Source organism: Ambystoma mexicanum, chromosome 5p, assembly GCF_040938575.1.
Source record: "Ambystoma mexicanum isolate Mex_15411 chromosome 5p, UKY_AmexF1_1, whole genome shotgun sequence".
Taxonomy (NCBI): Eukaryota; Metazoa; Chordata; class Amphibia; order Caudata; family Ambystomatidae; genus Ambystoma; species Ambystoma mexicanum.
In genome coordinates, this window is record NC_090930.1 from 1,070,590,715 (window position 1) to 1,070,612,299 (window position 21,585).

Sequence of the window (21,585 nt, forward strand, 5' to 3'; positions counted from 1 at the left end):
AAAGAGCTCAAAACCCCCATTACCCTCCCTGACACCTGCATTAAAGACAGCAAATGGTGCGCCAATATTCAGGCAGCATTACTGAATAAAATCACCATGCTTCAATCTAAAATCACAGCCAAACAAATTAGCCTGAAATTGGACAATCACCCTCCCACTTCCGCAGGGGCCTTTTCCCCTGACGTCCCAAACTGCAAACGATTTGCCTTCTCACCGCTCACTACTGCGGAGGTAGAAAACATTATCCTGAGGATCAAACCGTCCAACTGCCAGGGCGACCCCTGCCCTGCCTCAATTATTAAGGAATCCGTCCACGATCTGGCCGCTTTTATCACATCCTTCATCAACGCATCCTTTAAAACGGGTACCGTCCCCGACAACCTCAAGGATGCTTGGGTGATCCCCTTGCTTAAAAAACCCACCCTCGACCCCAGCATACCTACAAATCCTAGACCGTGCAGCATACCTGCAAATCCTAGAGCACTTGGAAGCCAACAATCTCCTAGGCCTCAGACAATCCGGCTTCCGCCCCAGACACGGAACTGAGACAGCTCTACTAGACTTAAAAACCCAGATCGAAGTGTTAAAGGACAACGGCAAACTTGCCTTGTTACTTCTACTTGACCTCTCTGCGGCCTTCGATCTGCTCAATCACCAAATCCTATGCAAGCATCTTCACTCAGCCGCCCATTTCTCACCATCAGCTACGGCCTGGATCAAATCATTCTTGAGTAATAGATCTATGCAGGTCTTTTCTCAGTCTGCAGCTGCAGATCCTTCCCCGATTCACTGCAGCATCCCCCAGGGCTCTTGTGTGTCGCCAACGCTCTATAACGTTTTTACAAAACCACTCTTTGATGTACTTGACTATCTGGGTGTCTCCTATACGAACGATGCGGACGACACCCAGATACTCATTCCTATCACTGGTGACTACGTGGCTGACACTAAGGCCCTGAATGAGGTCTACCTGGTCATCCAAGCCTGGATGCCGCAACACCAGTTATGCCTTAACGATGACAAGACCGAGCTCCTCATCTTGGGCACTACGCAACGTCTCAGTAAACTTGAGCCATCCTACCGATCATTTATCATTGATGGCAACACCATCCATGTTTTGAAAGACACCAAAACTCTTGGCATCTATCTTGACGCCTCTCTATCACTAACACGACAAACAAATGCAGTCAGAGCTTCCTCAGCCTACGCCTGCAAACTCATTACAGCCTGCAGGCCATTTCTGACTACACCCAACACTGTCACTTTAGCCAGAACTCTCATCATGGCCAAAAATGACTATGGGAGCGCCCTCTACCTTGGAACGAGCCAAGAGAACTTGAACAAACTGCAAATTACCCAAAATAACGCTATCAGAGCAGCCCTAAACATCCCACAAAACCACCACATCTCGGAATCCAGATCCAACCTACACTGGCTACCGGTCAAACAGAGAATTTCACTGAAAGTCTTAGGCCTCACCCACAAATGCCTAGCCAACCAAGCCCCACCATACCTTTGCAGTCGGCTTTCCCGACATGCGCCTACACGCCCGCAAAGAACGGCTCAGACCCACTGCCTAACCATTCCCAGGTTCAAACTTCAAAGGCCGGGTGGATCTAGCTTCCCCGTCCTAGCCTCCAAGCTTTGGAATGCCCACCCTCTCACCATCCGTTCTGAAGAAAGCTTTAGCGCCTTCAAATCTAAAACCAAATCCTGGCTCTTTAACCAACCATGATGCCCAGACCCACTCCGGCAAACGCTTGCCCCAAGCTACGTCTGTAAATATGTATTTATTGCTTGTATGCCCTGAATACTCTGTACTGTCAACATGTTGAATATATGTAACTGTTTGCTTATGTAACCATGTCTAAGTTGCGCCCTGATGCCTCCAGGCTTGATGGTGTGCGTTACAAATAAAACAAATACAAATACAACCTCTCAGTAAAAAACGCCTTTCATCCTATGCCTCTGTACATTTTCCTTACCATTTTCCAGTCTCTTCCTTGGTGTTATCTGGTGTCACCTGTCACACCAGGTGCCAGAACCTTCCAGCACCCATCCTACCCTCTCTGATTCCGCTCGTGCAATTTTCCAGCCCCTGGCTTAAACAACTTTTGGACAGTATTCTGCATAACACAACCTCCCGATAATGTTGCATTTCACATTTTATCCTTTCTTCCCCTCTTCCTGCTCCAGACAATGAATATTTATTTTCACGGCCCATCATGCTGTTAGACTGCATGCTCTGCCTTGCAAAGCACTGCTATTCAGCTTTCAATTTTGCATTATTTTCTGAAACTGACAATGTTAGTATGCATGCTGCTGTGCCAGTACGTTTGCAGCCTGGGGCCTAACACATCCATCCCACTCTATTTACCAAGAGTAAGGGCCTCATTCCGAGTAGGGTGGTAAGGGATACCGGGCACCATTAAGGAGAACCAGTGCTGGTAATCCCTTACCGCCCTACTACGAGGTCCCTTAACGGGTCCCTCCTTTAACGCCTGGTCTGACCAGGCGTTATGGACGGGACCCGTTAAGGGACTTCAGAGCTAATAACGGTACCACAATTTGCAGTACCGCTATTAGCTCCTTCCCCTTTCCCATTGAGCCCTATGGAGGCTCAAATGGGAATGGGGAATGGCTTTTTCAACGGGGACTCACCGGTCCCGCAAAGGTCGGACTACACCGCTAAGTCCCCATTGAACCAAGTCGGAGTCGGTACCGGTATGGGAGTTAGTCATGGCGCAAATAGCACCATGACTACCACCATACTCGGAATGAGGCCCTCAGTGTTAATACCCAATGCTACCCCCCCTTGTTACACCCAATACTGTTAGTATCAACGCTACCTAACTACACACAGAATATACTGCACAAATCCTTTAACTTATAACCTCGTCTACAGGTTGGATATTAACCAGAAAACCCCAAGGATAGAGATAGAGGTTCCTCACTCTGAAGCCCCAGCCAACCAGCTAATGGACATTTGTAGACATTGTGGACTGTGTGCGGTAGATTCAATCCTGTAATTGCCAAGATGTGGATATTGGCAACCCCTTGAAGAAGACAACAAGGAGACAATTTTCACGGAGTAGATCTTGGACATTGGACTTTGTGACAAGTGCAGAGGGCATGTAACCTCCCCAGACTGAGTTACTGGAAACCTCCCAAGGGGACCAGGCATTTGTGACTGTTGAAACCAGGAACTGCCTTTCGTTTACTCTGCTTGTTTGTACCCAAAGGGAAGCCATAATGCTTACTTCTACTGCCCTTTCCTATGATGTTCCTAAAAAACACTTTTTTATGTGATATTGGGTCCATGTATCTCATAGATTCCAACTCAGCTTCGTGACACATCCCCCTCCCAAATAACATAATTTACACTGTAACTGCGTCAAGAAGGCTTTTTAATATATGCGTCACTGAACAATGATTCATCCTGTAATTTCCACGACACTGATAGTCATGGTGATGAGGCAGAGGAATTCAAACACAGCTGTGCTTACTGTGACCAATGGAAACAGGGTAGTTTTCACACCGCTTAAAAGGAATTTGTTTTGGGGCCATGAATACAAAGCTGCTTTAAGGGCAACATTGAGCAAAAATGAGTCTAACCTTTTGGTTTCATTTTAACGATTACATCCTACTGATGTGAAACATCATAAATTGACATTAATTGTCAGGTGACATGAGAAAGCTTTGCTACTAAAGTATGTGAGCAGGTGACTCCTTGTCACCAGGCAACACTTTCCCAGTGCTAGACTTTCTTCTAAAACAATAACATGGCACTGTGAGGTTTGCAGGATAGAGTGCCTTAAATTGGATGTAAACACCTGAAATCAATGAATTTTCTAACTAAAGCACTGGCGCAGTGGTGTCCTGGTGACATGGAGTCACAGGTCGCTTTAAGCGCTATTGAGATGCAGACGGTATAAACTAGGACATATGGCTCCTAACAAGCACTGTCTGCCTTGGGATATTAATATATTAATTATTTGTAGAAGAAATCTACATCTTTGTTGGGGAGATGTTTTTCTTGTAGCATTAACTCATTTACTTGAAATTCATCCAAAAAAAAGAACTGGACCATTAACTTGGGATGATACATGAGTAAACTGTGTACATTCGGCAGCACGTATGTCGCGGTTCTTCAGAAAGTTGACTTGACATATGAGTAAAAATGTTTATTAAAAAAAATAGCAAAACAATTAACATGTGATCTTGCAGAGATAATCCCTACCCTACATTTTTGGTTGCTGGCTTTCATGAAAGATGGGAGCAAATATATAAAATAGACTAAGCGGCATACTATCTCTGTAAGGTCGAATCCTGTTTTTAGTGTTTGCTTTTTTACATTTTAATGTTTTATCTAAAAAAACAAGCCATACTTTTCATCCTGATAAGACTCTGTCACATTGCGAAAAATACAGCAAGTGGACTTCAGAAATGTTCACAAGTGTACCGATGCCCAGATCTACGCTCCTACCTCCTAGTCAATATTTGTAAAAACTTTTGTTTATTGTTTCCACAGAGGGCAGCGGAGACCGTGGAAGAAGAAAATGACCTGCTGGCAGAAGATGGTGATGACAGTGAAGAGGTAAACAATGAGGAGACAGGAGCGGAGGAGTTAGTGGAAGAAGTTGAATATCAAATAGAAAATGAAGTGGTAGAGGATCCTGAAGAGGAAGAAAGAGAGGAAGTGGAAGAGGAAGAAATTGAGGAACTGGGAGACACAGAGGTTACTGCGGAAGAAGTAGCCGAAGAGGAGACACACCAAAATGATTCAGAGGATGCAGAAATCCTTGATGAGTTGGGGGAAGAAGAGACAGACCCTTTGCACTCAGAGATACATGAAGATAGTGGAGAGGAAGAAGAGCACAGTACCAGCCAAAACGATTTTCACCCCGAAACAGAAGACCAGGATGGAGCAGACGACAATCAAAGTCAGGTAAGAAATCAATCTACCTATCTATGTATCTATGTATCTATCTATCTATCTATCTATCTATCTATCTATCTATCTATCTATCTATCTATCTATCTATCTATCTATCTATCTACTTCTACATATGTATGTGTAAAGGGAACCGCAAAGCAAGGTATGGAAGCCACACAAGTACATGTGCATGGGTGAATGAGACTGCAAATCCAGGTAAGAAATCTATTAGGGCTTTCACGCCCCGGTGGGGTGATGGACATGGCCGGTAATGGCCTACCAGCCCGTGTCATGGTAGGCCCAAGCGAAGCAAGGGTTGGGTTTGGTTTGGTGGGTGGGAGACTGGGGAGGCAACAGGGAGTGCCCCCCTGTTGGCTCCCCACATAAAAAGAAATTGCACCACCCGGGGAAGGGCCTCAGATGGCTGGAACAATGGGTGGTGAATGTTTATTCTCACCCGCTGTTCCTGCCCCCTGATTGGCTAATGGTCCTTCCCCGGGTGCATATAATATATATGTATGCATGGCGTGGAGGGTTCTAAAGTACTTTTTGTTAGTTGTTTGGTTTAATCAAAGATTGCAAATGCACAGTGACCATTACAGTTAGATGTTGGATACGCTAAGCAAATGTTTATGTGACACATTTTTAATATTTAAACTATGGGAAACTGTGGTAATATAAAAAAAGTGAGAGAAGAGAAGTAAAACATTTCCATTAGTCAATAAAGCAGCCATTTGCACAATTTTGCTAGGGTAATAGGAAGAGCAGAAGTCACATCACAAGCCAAAGGGTGTGGGTCAGAATTGTTCAGGGGAGAAAAGACCGAAGGTTATTTCGAAAAAATAATCTTCGGCCTTTTCTCCCTTGAACATTTCTAGCTCGGTCTTTCAACCCCAAACCGTGACAGACACAATGGGCCTCATTACGACCCTGGCGGTACGGAGTGAATGGCACCGTAAAAGGTGCCGGCGCCGTTCACTCAATACCGCCGCATTACGAGTTCCCCTCGCGGAACACGGTAAGCCTGGTTGCTGGTAATGCCTGGTTGCTTACCGGTCCCGCGAGGGAAAGAGGAAGCAAACAACGGGCCATCTCGTAATGGCCCGTTGTTTGCTCCCTCTCCCATTCCCATTCAGCCCTACGGGGGCTGAAATGGGAATGGGGAAGGACTGCGTCCTGGTCCTTGGAGGGAGGAATTACCGGGCCTTCCGAACTCGGAAGGACCCGGACCCCGACGCGATTTCGGCGGCAGCCATGCCGCCAATAGCGGCATGGTTACCACCGAACTCGTAATGAGGGCCAATGTTTGACCTGATGTTGGGCCACAGTACTTTTTCAAACTATCTTTATGCGATTGAGCCCACATTTGCCACACACCATTTCCCGAATGGATACTTTTGCCAAACTGGGCCCTTTCAATACTTGAACGTGTTAATTGTGCATGAATATGACCAGTAAGGGTGGAGCAGCAACTGGATGTGTTAAAGCAGCGGGTGACGGAGAGATCAGGGTGCACTTTGTCGCCAGGGAAAATAGGTAAGCAGGACTGCTTTTGGCTAACAGTGGAGTTGAGGCAGTCTCTCCTGCATTCAAGGAGTCAGGGGGCCTCATTACAATTTTGTAGGTATCCTGCTGGTAAATCCGGTGGTATACCACCAAAACGGTGATCCAAAAATGCTGGTAAATGTATGTAATTCTCCATGAGGGGGAATTGCCGGTAATACCAGTGCCAGTAAAAACAGAATTTTTTGGTGGTGGGGTGGTGGAATTACCAGCTGCTCGGAGCTACAGGGAATTCCGGCCACCCCACCACCAAACATGTAGTTTGGAGGTGCAGTAAAAGTGGCAGTAACGGAATTACTGCCACTTTTTTCCTGCACTGCCAAACTTGTAATGAGGCCCCCAGTGATGGTTGGTAGGGCAGAGTGAGTGGGGTGGGAATGGCATTTCAGAGGTTTCGACTGAATGGACTAGTGATGCAGGGTGCGGGTGAAGGAAGAAGTCAGTGCACAGGGTAACATGACATGGAGGGGGAAGAGAGTACTTTCAGGAAAACTGGCTGGGCCTCAGGCATGAAAAGCACCTTTGGAAAGTATGACAAGGCCATGGCATGTTAGGTGACAGTATGAGAAAATATGCACATGCCATTGGCTTTAAAATGAACAAACTACATTGGGGGTCATTACAACCCTTATAATGAGGCCCAATGAATTCTTATAATTTACTATTTTATTAGTGATGACTGCTGAAATCCAATGTGTAGTAAAGCAGTCCATGTATGTAATTGTTGAACATTACAATCCATGAATATAATACGTCATACAGGATCACGGTGGAATTGGTGAATACATGAATTGTGCCATGTGTCCTGATGTCCAGTGTTTTCTATAGGCTATTCTAAGTCAGGGACCCAGGGAGAATTAGAACAGGTAATACAAAGAGTGTGATGACTGTTGGAGGACCAAGATGGTAACGAGCTAGCATGGGTTAGCACCCCTGGTCCATTCTTGTATGAAATAAATGTATGAAAGGATTGGGTTGCAGTTAGCTAGTCCATATCTGGTGGTAGTAGAGGTGGGTAGGGGGCTTTGGAGTCACATATCATAGCCAGATGTCAAGAAAAGAACATCTGTATTAATGCCAAAGGGATTTGCCAGATATTGCTAAGATGGGCCTCTACCTGTGAACTGGAAGAACTTCTGTGAACAGATATCCTAAAATGTTCACTCTTTGGGGAGAAATTCCCGGTTGCCTACTCAACTACAGTTATATGATATAACTGGCCTTCTCATTGAAGTCCTTGGACATGCGACTTTCACTCACAAGTAGTCCCCCCTGCTACAACACCCAAGCTTTCCTACATTCCTAAACTATCTCTTCCCACCACTATTTATTGCCACTTCATAGGGCAGCTGCAGCCACCCCGATATAGTCCAACTCCCACTGCCTTTTACAGCCTTCCATCTCCCTCACCACTCCCACACATTCCAATTGAACATTCTCTATCATGATTTCCACCTGGCAACCTTGTCCCAGATACTTCTTTTCCAAATTAGAAAATATATCTTATGCAGAGGCCCATGTATCTCCATTTTACTAAGTCCAAGATGATGGCATGCGCGGCCTGACATACCAGCCCCATGTTAGGAGTTATGGCAATACCATTTGGTGTCTGACAGGAGGTAATGGGTGGGACTTGACAATAACAATCACATAATATATCATTGTATCATAACTAACCTGTGTCCATTGGTAGCAAATAAGTAAACCCATAGGGTGGCATGGTCATTAAACCCTCTAAAGGCATCACTGTAGTCTCTGCCTACTTCTGCTACTGTATCTTCTGGTCCAGTCTGACTACAAGGCCTGAGCGGTTTGAAGAATGAGTGAGGAGTGAGCACATTCTGAAGCAAGACATCTGCCTTTCAGGGCATGTGGGAGTAATTAGTAGATAGGTGAAGGAGGCTCATTAAAGGTGATACACTACATTGTTTTGTACATCTTGCAAGACATCAATGATTCCCTCTTGTAATATTAGCTAAATCGCGTGGCTTTTTTAATCACTCACTTGTGACTAGTGCATGCTTTATTACACTCATTATTGAGCCTTGTCAAAGGACCTTTGCCATATATACCTGGCTTGATGCTTTGGGTTTTTCTCTGATGTTATCACAGGGTAACAAACAGGATTCATTTATATTTTTAGAGCCTCTCCTGTGCAAATAATATTTTTCTAACTGTGAATCTAGAATGTGGTGTGTGGAACCAATTACAGTGTAGAGAGAAATAAGTCTTTATTGCTACACTGTCTCAGACCAGCTGGTCAAGAGAAGTATGAAGATTTGCCAGATCTGTTGGCAGGTGAAAGTGGCGACATGAATGAGTATGGGAAAGCAATTCAAAAATTGAACAAACATTATGAAAAGAAAATCAGTACAATTCTGGAGAGGTACACATTTGGGAAAGGAGTTCAAGAAGAGGGTGAAACAGTGGAACAGTATGTTACAGCATTGAGAAAACTAGCAAGGACATGTAAATTTGATCAACAGCTGGAAGAAAGGATAAGAGATCAGTTCATGTTAGAGTGTGGGAGTAGTAAAGTCAGAGAAAAACTGTGGGTGTAGGACGATCCATCATTGGATGATGTATTAAAAATGGCCAAAGAAGTAGAGCACATAGAAAAATGTGGAAAGACTTTAGAAAGCAGAATAAAAGAGATGTCGACCAAGGCAGCAGTCAGTGCTGTACAACCAGATGTGGAAAACATAGTTGCGGCTGTTGAAAATGAGACCAAAAGAGCAAATACATACCGTCAAATGGAGAGGAAGATATGGTTTCAAAACAGATCAATATCTGAGAAGAGAGATCTCCAGGATGGAAAATACAGAAATAGAAGAAAAGAAGTAGAACACCAGAATAGAGGTGTATATGCCCAAAGAGGAAGAGGGAGAACTCTGGCAAGAACGTGTTATAGATGTGGGAGTCCGTCACATTGGGCAATGTCCTGCTTTGAAGATTGTATGCAGAAACTGCAGCGGAAGGGGTCATTTTGCCAGGTGTTGTAGAGGCAGGCGAGGATCATCACACACAAATTGGGTTTGTGGTGACTATGATGATGAGGAAGAAGAATGTGTCTTCATGGTTTCAGATGAAGGTGAAGAAATTTATAGCCCAAGAGCAACCATAGAAGTGAATTGCCATCCCATAGTGATGATGGTAGACTCAGGGGCCAGATATTCGTTGATCTCAGAGAAAGTATGGAAAAGTTGTAGAACAGAATATCTTAATGAGGTAGATATCAAACCAAGGGCATATGGTGGAGCAAAAATTTTGTTGATTGGTTGGTTCAATGAAGTATTCATGTTTAAAGGAAGACAGGTGGAAGGTCGCATCTATGTTTCAAAGAATGGAACATCTTCATTATTGATTTGGACTCATCAAAAACTTCTAAAAGTTTGTTTGGATCCTAATGCGAGTGATTCAGTGTTGTTAGTAAAAGGTACTGGAGCTAAAGCAAGTTTGGAGAGAATTTGAGATGAAATCTTCAGAAAAAATGTTATTGGATGTGTAAAAGGTGTACCTCATCGCATCTTGCTCAAATCAGGCACTAGACCAGTTGCTCAGAATCTACGCAATGTACCACTATCACTTAGGGAAGAAGTTAAACTTGAACTGAAAAAGTTGGAGGATCAAGGGATAATTGAACGCATAGATGCTTCTGAATGGCTGTCACCAATGGTAGTGGTCAAGAAAAGCTCAGGAAAGATTAGGTTGTGCATCGACATGAGAATGTTGAACAAGTGTATTATTCCGGAAAGGCATCCATTGCCAAATATTCAGGAATTCATTTCTACAATAGGTCCAGCTAAAATATTTTCGACGTTGGATTTAACAGCTGCGTACCATCAAGTGAAATTACATAAGGAATCCAAACAGTTAACAGCATTTATTACCGCAGAGGGGTTATATCAATTTCGCCAGATGCTTTTTGGATTGATATCAGCAGACTCGGTTTTTCAGAAAGTCATGTACAGAATTCTAGATGGAGAAAACGGTGTAATCTTTTTCCAAGATGACATACCCGTCTATGCAAACGATGAGGAAGAGCATAACAAAAGATTGGAGAGAGTTTTCAGAAAACTACATGAAGCAGGAATGATATTGAGTTAGGAGAAATCAAAAATCAAAATGAAAGAGATTGAATACTTAGGACATGTGATATCTGGTGAAGGGATTGCGCCAAAAAAGGAGTTGGCAGAATCATTAAAATCGATGGTAACCCCTGAGAGCAAAGAACAGCTCTGAACATTTCTAGGCATGATATGATATGATATGATATGATATGATATGATATGATATGATATGGCATTTGTAACACACCTATACACAAGTGTTTCAAGGCGCGACGAGGCAGGGAGGGGGGAAACAAGGGGAAGACAGACAACGATCCTACTAGGCCAGGTGTCATTCAGATCGCGCAAGTGCAGGGGGAGGGGGAGGGAAAAGTGCAAGGGGAAAGGGGAGGGGGGAAGTGCAGTACAAGTAAGTAGAATAAAATAAATAAATAAATAGGCCAGCTGGTGGCAAGTGCAAAGTAAGTGCAGACAAGTACTGGGAAGGGGGGGCTGTAGGGATACAGAGACAGACCGCAGTGTAGAGGTTGCCAGGGAGGCAGTGCAAGTGGAGAGTGGCTGGGCCCAGGACCGAGGTCGGTGAGAGTGGCCCAGTTGCAGATTCAGTGCAGTTTCAGTGAAGGATTTAGCAGGGGAGAGGGAGAGAGAAAGAAGAGGCAAAGAGGAAGGTTTTGAGGTGCTTCCGGAACCGGAGATGGTTCTCCTCAAGTTTCAGGGAGGCAGGAAGGCTGTTCCAGAGGGAGGCCCCTGCCGCGGAGAGAGATCTACCCCCAGCTCGTTGCTTCGAGAAGCAGCTAACCCTGAGGGAGTTGGAGACGGATGAGCGAAGGGCTCGGGAAGGAAGATATTTAGGAAGAGAGAGTTGAAGGTATTTAGGCCCCAGGCCCCAGAAGGCCTTGTGGACAATGCAGAGGGTTTTGAACTTAATCCTCGCAGCCACTGGGAGCCAGTGTAGAGATTTAAATCCTGGAGAGATACAGTCCCTGGGCTTGAGGCCAAGGACAAGTCTCGCAGTTCTGTTCTGGATGAGTTGCATGGTGGAATACTATGCAAAATTCATGAAAGGATTTTCAGATCATACAGTTAATTTGAGAAATATGCTAAAAACCAATAAGAAATTTGAATGGGATGAAGAGTGTGAAAGTGAGTTCTCTTTCATGAAAGCAGCCTTAACAAAAGCTCCAACACTCCAGAACTAGGTGAGGGGAAGAAGAACAGTAATCACCACAGATGCCAGCAATGTGGGGCTGGGTGCAACTCTAGTGCAGTATCATGGAGGAAAGGAATTGGTGATAGCCTTCGTTTCACGGTTGCTTAAAGGTGCGGAGAAGGCGTATGCCACCATAGAGAAAGAGGCTCTTGCGATTAGGTGGGCCACAGAGAAATTCAGGAGTTTCATTTGGGGTGTCAAGTTTGAAATTCACATCGACCATAAACATCTTGTTGAAGTGTTTGCCACGAAAGGGTTGGACAAAGTGTCCGGTAGGATTCACAGATGGGTATCTAGGCTGCAAGAATGTAATTTCAGCATGGTCTATATTCCGGTAGTGAAGAACTACAAGGCGGATTATGTATCAAGACTAACCAGCTATGATGATATGAGTGAGGATGTAGATGAACAAGAAATGATTTGTGAAATAGTTGATGCGGCAATATCCAAACAAGAATGGGATGAGGAAATGACTAGGGATAATGCCCTTCTGCAAGTAATGAAAAATGTGCAAGAAGCTAATTGGAATAAAAACAAAATAACAGAGACTGGAGTGCTGTTGTTCTGGAATGTCAGACATGAACTATATGTCCAAAGTGGATGTTTAATGAGAAGTGATAAGCTGGTACCACCGGAGGGCCTCAGAGACTAAATCATCCAGTTAGGACATGAAGGCCATCAAGGAATGATGAAAACAAAGCAAAGGATAAGAAACACGTATTGGTGGCCAGGATGCGATCTACAAGTGGAAAGAAGAATAAGGAAAGTGACAAAGTGTGTGTGGGAGCGAGTTATCCAATGGTGTTGAGAGATATCCCTGAGAGGGTCTGGAAGACAGTTGCAGTTGATATTTTGGGTCCAGTTTGGAGTGATGGAGGTGCTTCGTATTGTGTTGTTATGATTGATATGTTGACGAGATGGGCGGAAGTAACCATAGTGCCTCATGTTACGACCCGAACTCTTATTGAGTTTGTGGAGGAAGTCTGTGAGCGTGAGGGTTATCCCGAGGAGATACTATCCGATAATGGACCTCAGTTTAAATCCAAAGAGATGAAGAAATATTTTGATGAGAGGTCGATTGTTCACATAGTATGTGCTATTTATCATCCTCAGTCCAATGGAGTGGTTGAGCGGTGTAATAGAGTGATAAAGGATGACATAAAGTTAGCATGGTCTAATGGGAGAGATTGGAGAGTGGAAGTAAAGAAAATGGTGTTGGCTCATAGATTTACGCCACATTGCACCACGGGGGTCTCCCCATTTGAGCTAAGTAGAGGAAGTAGAGCGAATACCAAGTTGTATCCGGGATGGATGAATGTGGTTGCTGGTATGGGTGTTGATTTGAGAAATGTGACAGAGAATATTCAGAAAAGACAGGTGCTTAACAAGGAAAAGTATGATAATAAGAGATACAAGAAAGGTGGGTTATCAGTAGTGGGAAGTTGGTTCCGAATCAAACTTCCAATAGTATTGAGAGAGAGTGGGTGTTGTTGGTCGAAACCTGTGGAAGTAGTGGAAGTGTTTAAACATGTGTTGAGGACTAGTGATGGAAGAGTATGCAACAATGAGAGAGTGATGGTTTTTAAGGAAAGAGTAAGAGAGGATATGTTGTATTGAATGGATGGAGGGAATAAGTCTGGTGAGCACAAATCTGTTCGGGGTGTTGGAAGGAGTGATGAAGGTAAGAAATTTTCCTTGGCACGAGATACAGATATGCAACAGATGCGGATGTCATCCAGAGAAGGGATGAAGAAGTCATCAAGAACTGGCAGAACATACAATAGACCTAGACACTTATTAGATTATGAAGAATTTTAACTGTGGAGGTGTTCTCGATTAAAGATAGGGGATGTGTAGCATCTAGAGCAAAGAATAGATGGTGGGAACCAGCTGGAGGCTCGTGCAAGGAAGGCAGGAACGCGAGGCATGGAACACGGGGAGCGAGAGGAAGACGGTCGGAGCGGATGAGAAGATGGAGAGGCGGACGAAGGATGCGCCCATTCCCCACTCCACATTATGCCCTTAAAAACTATTGAATCTACGTATATTATTAATATAAATATTTAAGAAGTTATATATATGTTACCCCACCCTAAATATATAATTATTAAAGCACTTCCCAATCACTTACCTGTGTATGCCCCTGCTTCAATAGTCTATTCAGAACATACTGGTACCTTTACAGATTTAATGGATAAGTTATTTGAAAAAAGCTGCTTTATTTGATAGTATATTGATATATTTATTGCATCCTGTACCTGGCTTTACAGGCTCTCATCTTTATACATAATGCGGAATGTATGTATGTGTATGTGTATGTTTGTCCGGCTATACAAATCCACACCGTTGACCCCACATCTACCAACATTTGCATGGATTCCTCTTCTGTCTGGGGCAAGATCGTAGTCTATGTTTGGATGCACAAAATTCACTCAGTAGACATCCTCATTTACTAATGCTCACCCCGATTCACTACAGTAGGTACAAGAAGGAGGCAACATTTTGAAAAGTGTCTCAAGCAAAATGTTCGATGTGTTGGTTATTCCTTTGAAATGTATTACTACTCTATGCAGTTTCAAAGTGTTTATTAAAGCATTTTTTAAGGGAATTAAAAAAATGTAAAATATTTTTTATCACGCCACTCCAAATATGGGAAATGGCAAGGTTACAGTTTACCTAAGTTCATTCACGAGAAGAGAGCACAGTCAATCAATCAATCTTTCTTGGAAATGTTCTCAAATGTGCTGAAGCCATTGAGTGACTGAAACATGTCGCACAAAAAACGAACATCACTTCGAAAAGCTCCATCTGATGCAAAGCGAAAATCAATATCAAGAGCTTCTGAAACACAACAACAAACTGCAGCATGACTTGCCGAGCAGAGGACAAGAGCAACTTGATCTAGGGCAAATGAGATGCCAAACCAAACCGAAGCAAGACTTTCTGACATGAAGACAAGAGCAACATCCTCCAGGACACATGAGACACCAGAGCAAACTGAAGCAAGACTTGCTGACAAGAGGACAAGAGCAACATCCTCCAGGGCATATGAGACACCACTTGATCAGGACACGGGCAACGCCAGGTTCCTCAGCTAGTATGATATAAAATCATCTTCTTCCAGATAGTCTGTTAGCATGATTTTTTGGCATGGATTAACGGCAGAGCCAACGCATCCGACATCCCCTCCTGATGGTATCTCAGTAGGCCGCAGTCTTACTGTCATATTCAACACGAGGTCCCATTGAGATCAGCTGCACCGGGCATCTCCTATTGCTCACATTTAAAAGAAAAAGCATGTTGGAGTGCCATACACACTCTGACCACCCTTGCCCCTGTCCCCTCGTCTGCCCTCCAACAGCCCACCCTCCCTCGACCAGATTGGCTGGATGATTTGGGTCGAAAGACCCTGAAACCCTTATTTGTAAGAGCTCTCCAGAGCAGCCTCTGGCCTCACACTCCATGTGGATGGTACCTGAGTTTAGGTAGGGGGTATGTTCCACCAGACTCACCCTAAGGGTCCTCGAGACCCTTTCCAGGAAGTCTAAGCCGATGTAGCGGGTCCCCAGTCAGTTGGAGCTCACACCAGGGGACTCCCAGGTAAAAAGTTAAATGTATTAGTGTTTTTATTGAATAAAGAGGGGTTCCCCATTGGGATCTCTATAAAAAATTACTCTGGTGACTGTGTCCCTTAGTGATCAAAGAACTCAGGCTGTGGCCCATCTCCTGTTAACAGCAATTTTATTTTGAGATAGCCAGGTGGACTGGTGGTTGGGGGTGGAAACATGGAAAATGTAACTGGTTTGAATGAGAGGTGCGTGCCCTTGCTTGACCCAGGGCTAGGAAACAGGGGCTAAATGCATAATCAGACTGAATCATAGTGGTACCTGCAAAGTGATGGGCCATTGTGTTCACCTGCAAAACCAGATTGATTCATAGTGCTTCTGGGATATCTAGACTGCCTCATTGTGTTCACCCGCAGAGCTAGACTTTCTCACTGTGCTCTCCTGCATAAACAGGTTGGCACACTGTGTTGACCAGCATGGGCAGACTGACTCATTATGCTCACCTGCATAAAGAGATTGACACTGTGTGTTCATTTACTGAGCTGGATTGACTCATAGTTCCACCTGCATAGCTTGATTGACTCATTGAATACACCTGCATAGCTAGATTGACTTAAACTGCTACCTGTATAACCAAACTCCCTCATTGTGTTCAACTGCACAACCAGATTGACTCATGTGTTCACCTGCATGGTTAGATTGATTTATAGTGCTACCTAAATAGCAAGACTATGCCATTGTATTCACCTACATATCCAAACTGACTCATTATGAACCAGATTGACTCTTTGTGAGGACATAATTGTAATTAGAATTAAAATTGTTCATTTATAACACACTTAATACCAGGAGTGGTTTCTAAGTGCAGACAAACACATTGCCCCTGAGCTTTCCTTCCCCCTCCATCATAGAGTCAATTAGGTTCATAGTAAGGACCTGTATGATTAGATTGCCTCCATTTGCTCACCTGCATAACCAGACTGGCACACTGTGTACACCTGCATAACCAAATTGACTCCTATTTTGACCAACATAGTTAGATCGACTCACTGTTTTCACAAGCTTAGCTGGATTGACTCATCGTCTTCACCTACATAGCATATCTAGACTGAATCAAATTATTCAGCAGCATCGATATATTTACTCACTCTGTTCCTCTACATAGCATAGCTGGATTGATTGATTGTAATCACCAGTATAGCTAGATTGATTCACAGTGTTCACCTAGATAGCTTGATTTACTCATTGTGCTACCTGCATAGCTAGAGCAACCTATTTTGTTCACCACAATAGTTACACTGATTTGATGTGGTTATCCTGCACAGCTAGATGGACCTATTGTTTCCTTCTGCATAACTACAGTGACTCTTGGTGTTGACTAGCATAGCTTGACTGCCAAATTGTGTTCATATGCTTAACTAAAGTGACCATTTGAATTTCCCTGTATATCCAGACTGACTCACTGTATTCACCATCTTAGGTAGATGTACTCTTTTTGATCACCTCCATAACTAGATTGTCTCATTGCTTATCTATATAATTAGACAAACTCTTCATGCTCACCTGCATATTTAGATTTACTTATTTTGCTACCCAAAGTCCTAATGCACAGCTACAATAATTCTTTCCTCTCCCTGCACACCTAGTGCATATCTGTATGCAGATGGGGAGCAGATGCAAGTGGATCTAGGTTACCTGGCCTAAGCCCCGCCCACCTGGTACCTTCCTGCCTGCTGCTCTTTTTCACCACTTAGCAAGCCCCGCCCACCTGGTGCCTTCCTTCACCATCACTGTCTTGTGGCCAATGCTGGATTTGACTTTTACGGACTTCATTCATTCACGGCGCGTCACTCTTTCTCAACTCTCATGCTGGACTTCCTTTGCATCTTGTACTCATGGTGGCCCTGAATCATGCTGTTCCCATCTTCATCTTGTATCCTGGCTTGCAACATTATGTGTTACTACTGACTTCTGCAATTGTATTCGCTCTCCACTCTTGCTTCTCCACTCTTTTTGACTGCTTACTCTCTTTTCTCTCCTCCTTTCCCTTCTCCCTTTTCCTATCTCCTCCCCTTACTTTCTTCTATGCACTTAATCTATCAGAATTGTCCCTGGACCTAATATGATAGCAACCTTGTCTGTTTCATCCACCCTCACATTAAGTTTTGTTCCTCCCCTCCCTTTCTGCATCCCTCTCCCTCACCTTTTGTTTTTCTCCGGCTCTACCAGAAATGTCGTCCGGCCTAGTTCGGTAGTCACCTGTTTCAATTCCCTTCCGACTCTCCCCCTCCTTTCCTTATCTATGTCTTAGCTCTTGCACTATCTGAAATGTCATCAGGCCGAGTACAATAGTTAATTTCACATCCTTACTGTTCATGGCCTGTAAGAATGTGGTTGTATTTTCCCTTGATCCCTCCCTTGCCTTGAAGCGCTTTGAAACACATTGTGTATAGGCGCTATATAAATAAACGATCAAACGATCATATTATAACCTCTTTGTGCTTCCGTCTCAGCTCAGGTCTGTGAAACAAACAAGAGGGTATGATATGATAGGTTATTTATAACACACTTAATACCCAGAGCTTTCTAAGCACGGACCTGGGGATCCAACCTGTGTTGCTCCATGTCGTCTTGTTTCCAAGGCGAGCATGTTGCCGCTGGGCTATTCTCCCGGGTAGCTATCATCCCATCCTTCATCCCATCTAACATAACACCACAACCATAAGAGGTGATGCCTACTATGCCAGTGATTACTCGACAACCCAACCCACCCAATACAATCCCACAAGGAGGAGAAACAGACAAGCCAGACCCAAAAAAGAACGTACTCTGCTTCTTTGAGTCTGAAAGCCCCAACATGTAACACCTGGAAAGAAATTAAAGCAACTACAAACCACATACAGCTATGTCTCCAAACCCCCCCCCTGTAATGATGGTCACCAGATTCCTCCTGAACAAGGCATGCTCTGCTTTCAAACACTCCTCTGACATCTTTGACCTCTTGTCTGACCACCTACTTGAGCTACTCTTCATCATGCAGACCTGGCTCTCTAATTACCAATACCCAACCATACACAAGAGCACCCCACCATGCTAAAAGATCATATGCGCTAATCGTGCCCATAGGAAAGGAGTGGGATAGCATATTTGCACACAGATTCTAACATAGTTCCATCACCCAGCTTGACAGCATCCCAGATTGTGAATTACTTGCTTGCACATTATCTATATTCCACACCTCATCACTAGGCTTCCTCCTCTATAAAGACCACCATCATAAAGCCTATACTTCGCTGACAAGGTTGCTGATGCAGCCACTAACCTATCTGTGGATCACTATTTTCTAATCATATTTTGAAACCTCGATATCTGGCTTGAGAAAGAGGACAACCCCACCATAAAATCTCTCACAGTGAACCTTACTGCACTGAACCTAAATAAAATGCTTAAGGGTTACAACGACATAGCTTGAAACACCCTGGATGGAATCTATGGCAACACATATACAGTCACTCTTTCTTCATCCAAAACCCTTACTTGCAGAACTAACCATAGGACCCCTGACATATGGGAAGACATACAAATTAGTACTCTACTGGAAAGACTAGAAGCAAGCCAAATAACCTTCATTACAGAGAGACCAACAACTACACTAGAAGAGAAACTGTACAACATTCATAAGTGGATTATCTCGACGATGGACCACATCATTCCAAAGAAATCATTTGGAGAAAAAACAATCTACAGAAACACATTTATTTATTTATTTAAATTTATAAAGCACACAGGCGGCCCTGGGGCATCACAGCGCTGTTACAGTAGAGCTTACTTAGTTACAGTGGCATAAATTACATACCTTATAGGCATTATGAACAGTGAAAAGTATGCATAGCAGTAATAATGCTATTTACAAGATGCTACATTTACAGATATTTACACACAATCTTTTGTGTATTCCAAAACAGGTTCCAAGGTTACAGGATTGGAGGACAGGGCTAGATGAAAAGCTTGGTTTTGAGTGCTTTACGGAAGGCTGTGAGGGAGATCTCATTCCTGAGGGAGGTGGGTAAATGTGCATATCTTGAACAGTTACGCTTCTGCATGGCAGAAGTGAATAAAGCCAAGAAACAACACTACTCCTAATGCATACATTTGGCACAACACAGCCAAAGTATATGTTTTAAATCATTAATGAATTCAAAAAACTGACTACTTGTACTACAACCCCCATTCCAGATCAAGAACTCTGCAATCAGAATACAGTCTATTTTACCAAATAATTCCTCAGAATCCAACAACACCTTAGTTATAAAGAACGGTTGCCTGTACGCCCACCAATGACGCTTCACCCATGATTCCACACCGCCCACTTTACCCACCCTTTTCCTTTTACTACAAAGGGCCTTCTTAGCACCATTGACTCCTGCAACCATACATACAGTAACTCTGGAGGGTCAGTGCCCCACCAACTATTTCATTTTGATCACAAAACATTCAGAGATGATGCCTATATTCACCTCTATCCTTCCTTAATGATTCCATCAATACCAGGATTTTCACACCTCTCTTGCAGTCTGTTTACAGCCAACCACTGCTCAAAAAAACCGACAGCTGTCCCATATGATCCTGCTAACTACTGTCCCATCTCAAACTCACCTTTCATTGGAAAAGTACTGGAAAAATTCCCTGATTTCATCAAAACAAACAACCTTCTGGATGAAGCCCAACATGGTTTACGACCATCAACCGGTACAAAATCAAGTCTTTGTTCAATCTGTAAACCACTCAAGTACAATGCAGATGAAAATTCAGAGAGCACACTCATCCTTCTGGACCTGTTAGATGCCTTTGACACCATCAGTCACAAGATCCTTCTAAAGAGTTTGAGAGATATCGGAATCAAATGGATCAGGTCTACATTAGATTGCTCACTGGTAGAACCAAAACCACTATCATGGGCCCTACAAATCCCAAGCTCACCCACTGACCTGAGGCGTATCCCAAGGATCCGCACTGCCACCTCTTTTCAATGTCTACATGATACCACTAATGGATCTCATCAACCACACTGGTGTCACCTGCAACAACTACACTGATGACAAAAAAATGATCTACAAACTTTAGAACAATCTGATCACAGACCCCTCCCGTAATACAAACATGCCTTTCAGAAGTGAATGACTGCTTGACATGACATAGACAAATAATTAACCATACCAAAACTGAACAATGATTTGCAGTCCAACGTACTCAATCCCCTGTCCCAAACAGATGGGTCCAATACCTTCCTCCGCTTTCAGGAATCTTGGAACTACAATGGACAATGCACTCAAAATTGAGCCACAGGTGAGAGGAATTGTCAGAAAGTGACTTTTCCAACTCTTCACTCTATACTGCATCATTACCTATCTAACATGTATCTACAGAACCATGGCTGTGATCTCCCTAGTTCTAACAAGACTAGACTAGGCAAATAGCCTCTATCTCTGACTCCTAGTTTACCTCATGAGATAGCTACAAAGAGTCCAAAATACAGCAGCCAGACTACTACTGTGGTTTGACTACATTTCCCCAGCATTATGCACACTTCATTGGCTTCTACGGCTTCCTATCAAGAAAATGATACATTTCAAAACACTCTGCATTGCCCAATGCTCCTACCATGGAAAGTACCCAATATCTCTCTCAGAAGGATGTTGCAACATTACATGTCCTCCAGGACACTCAGGTCCAGTATGGCTGCACTAGACATAGTCCCGGACTTCAACAGGAAATGACAAGGAGGATTCTCATTCTCCACATTGGGCAATAAACTCTGGAACACCCTACTGTTACATTTCCACATGAAATTAAACTATCTGACAATTCCAGAAACAACTTCGCTGTTCATGGCCCATGACATGGCTCTCCAAATAACCAAATCAGAGAAACAGCAATGAACCAAGAGATACACAACAGGTAAATGCCCGATCACTCACCATACATAATAAGTGGACAAGCGGTCTAACCCATCTCCTAAAATACTTTAAACCCTCAACCTAACCTAATAGACATCTCAACCTTGTGAACATCAATCACATGCCTCTTTCCTGACCTTAAGGGTTGATGGGTATCACAAATCACAACTAGGTATCCATTTCAACCCATAAATCATAATCCATCTTATCTGATCTGATTTCTGTATGTCAAGTTATGCAAACCGCTGAAGACTTTGCTGCATAAAATTTGCTGGGTTGGTGA

The 21,585-nt window shown here is 43.6% G+C and overlaps 1 protein-coding gene across 1 annotated transcript in view; it reads left to right on the forward strand.

Moving 5' to 3' along the window:
- The window catches only part of DCDC2 (doublecortin domain containing 2), a 770,556-nt gene that overhangs the window by 689,496 nt on the left and 59,475 nt on the right, over window positions 1-21,585 (forward strand). The window contains exon 9 of the mRNA XM_069613571.1: window positions 4,532-4,948. Coding sequence (XP_069469672.1) covers window positions 4,532-4,948 — 417 coding nt within the window. The remainder of the gene's footprint in view (window positions 1-4,531; window positions 4,949-21,585) is intronic.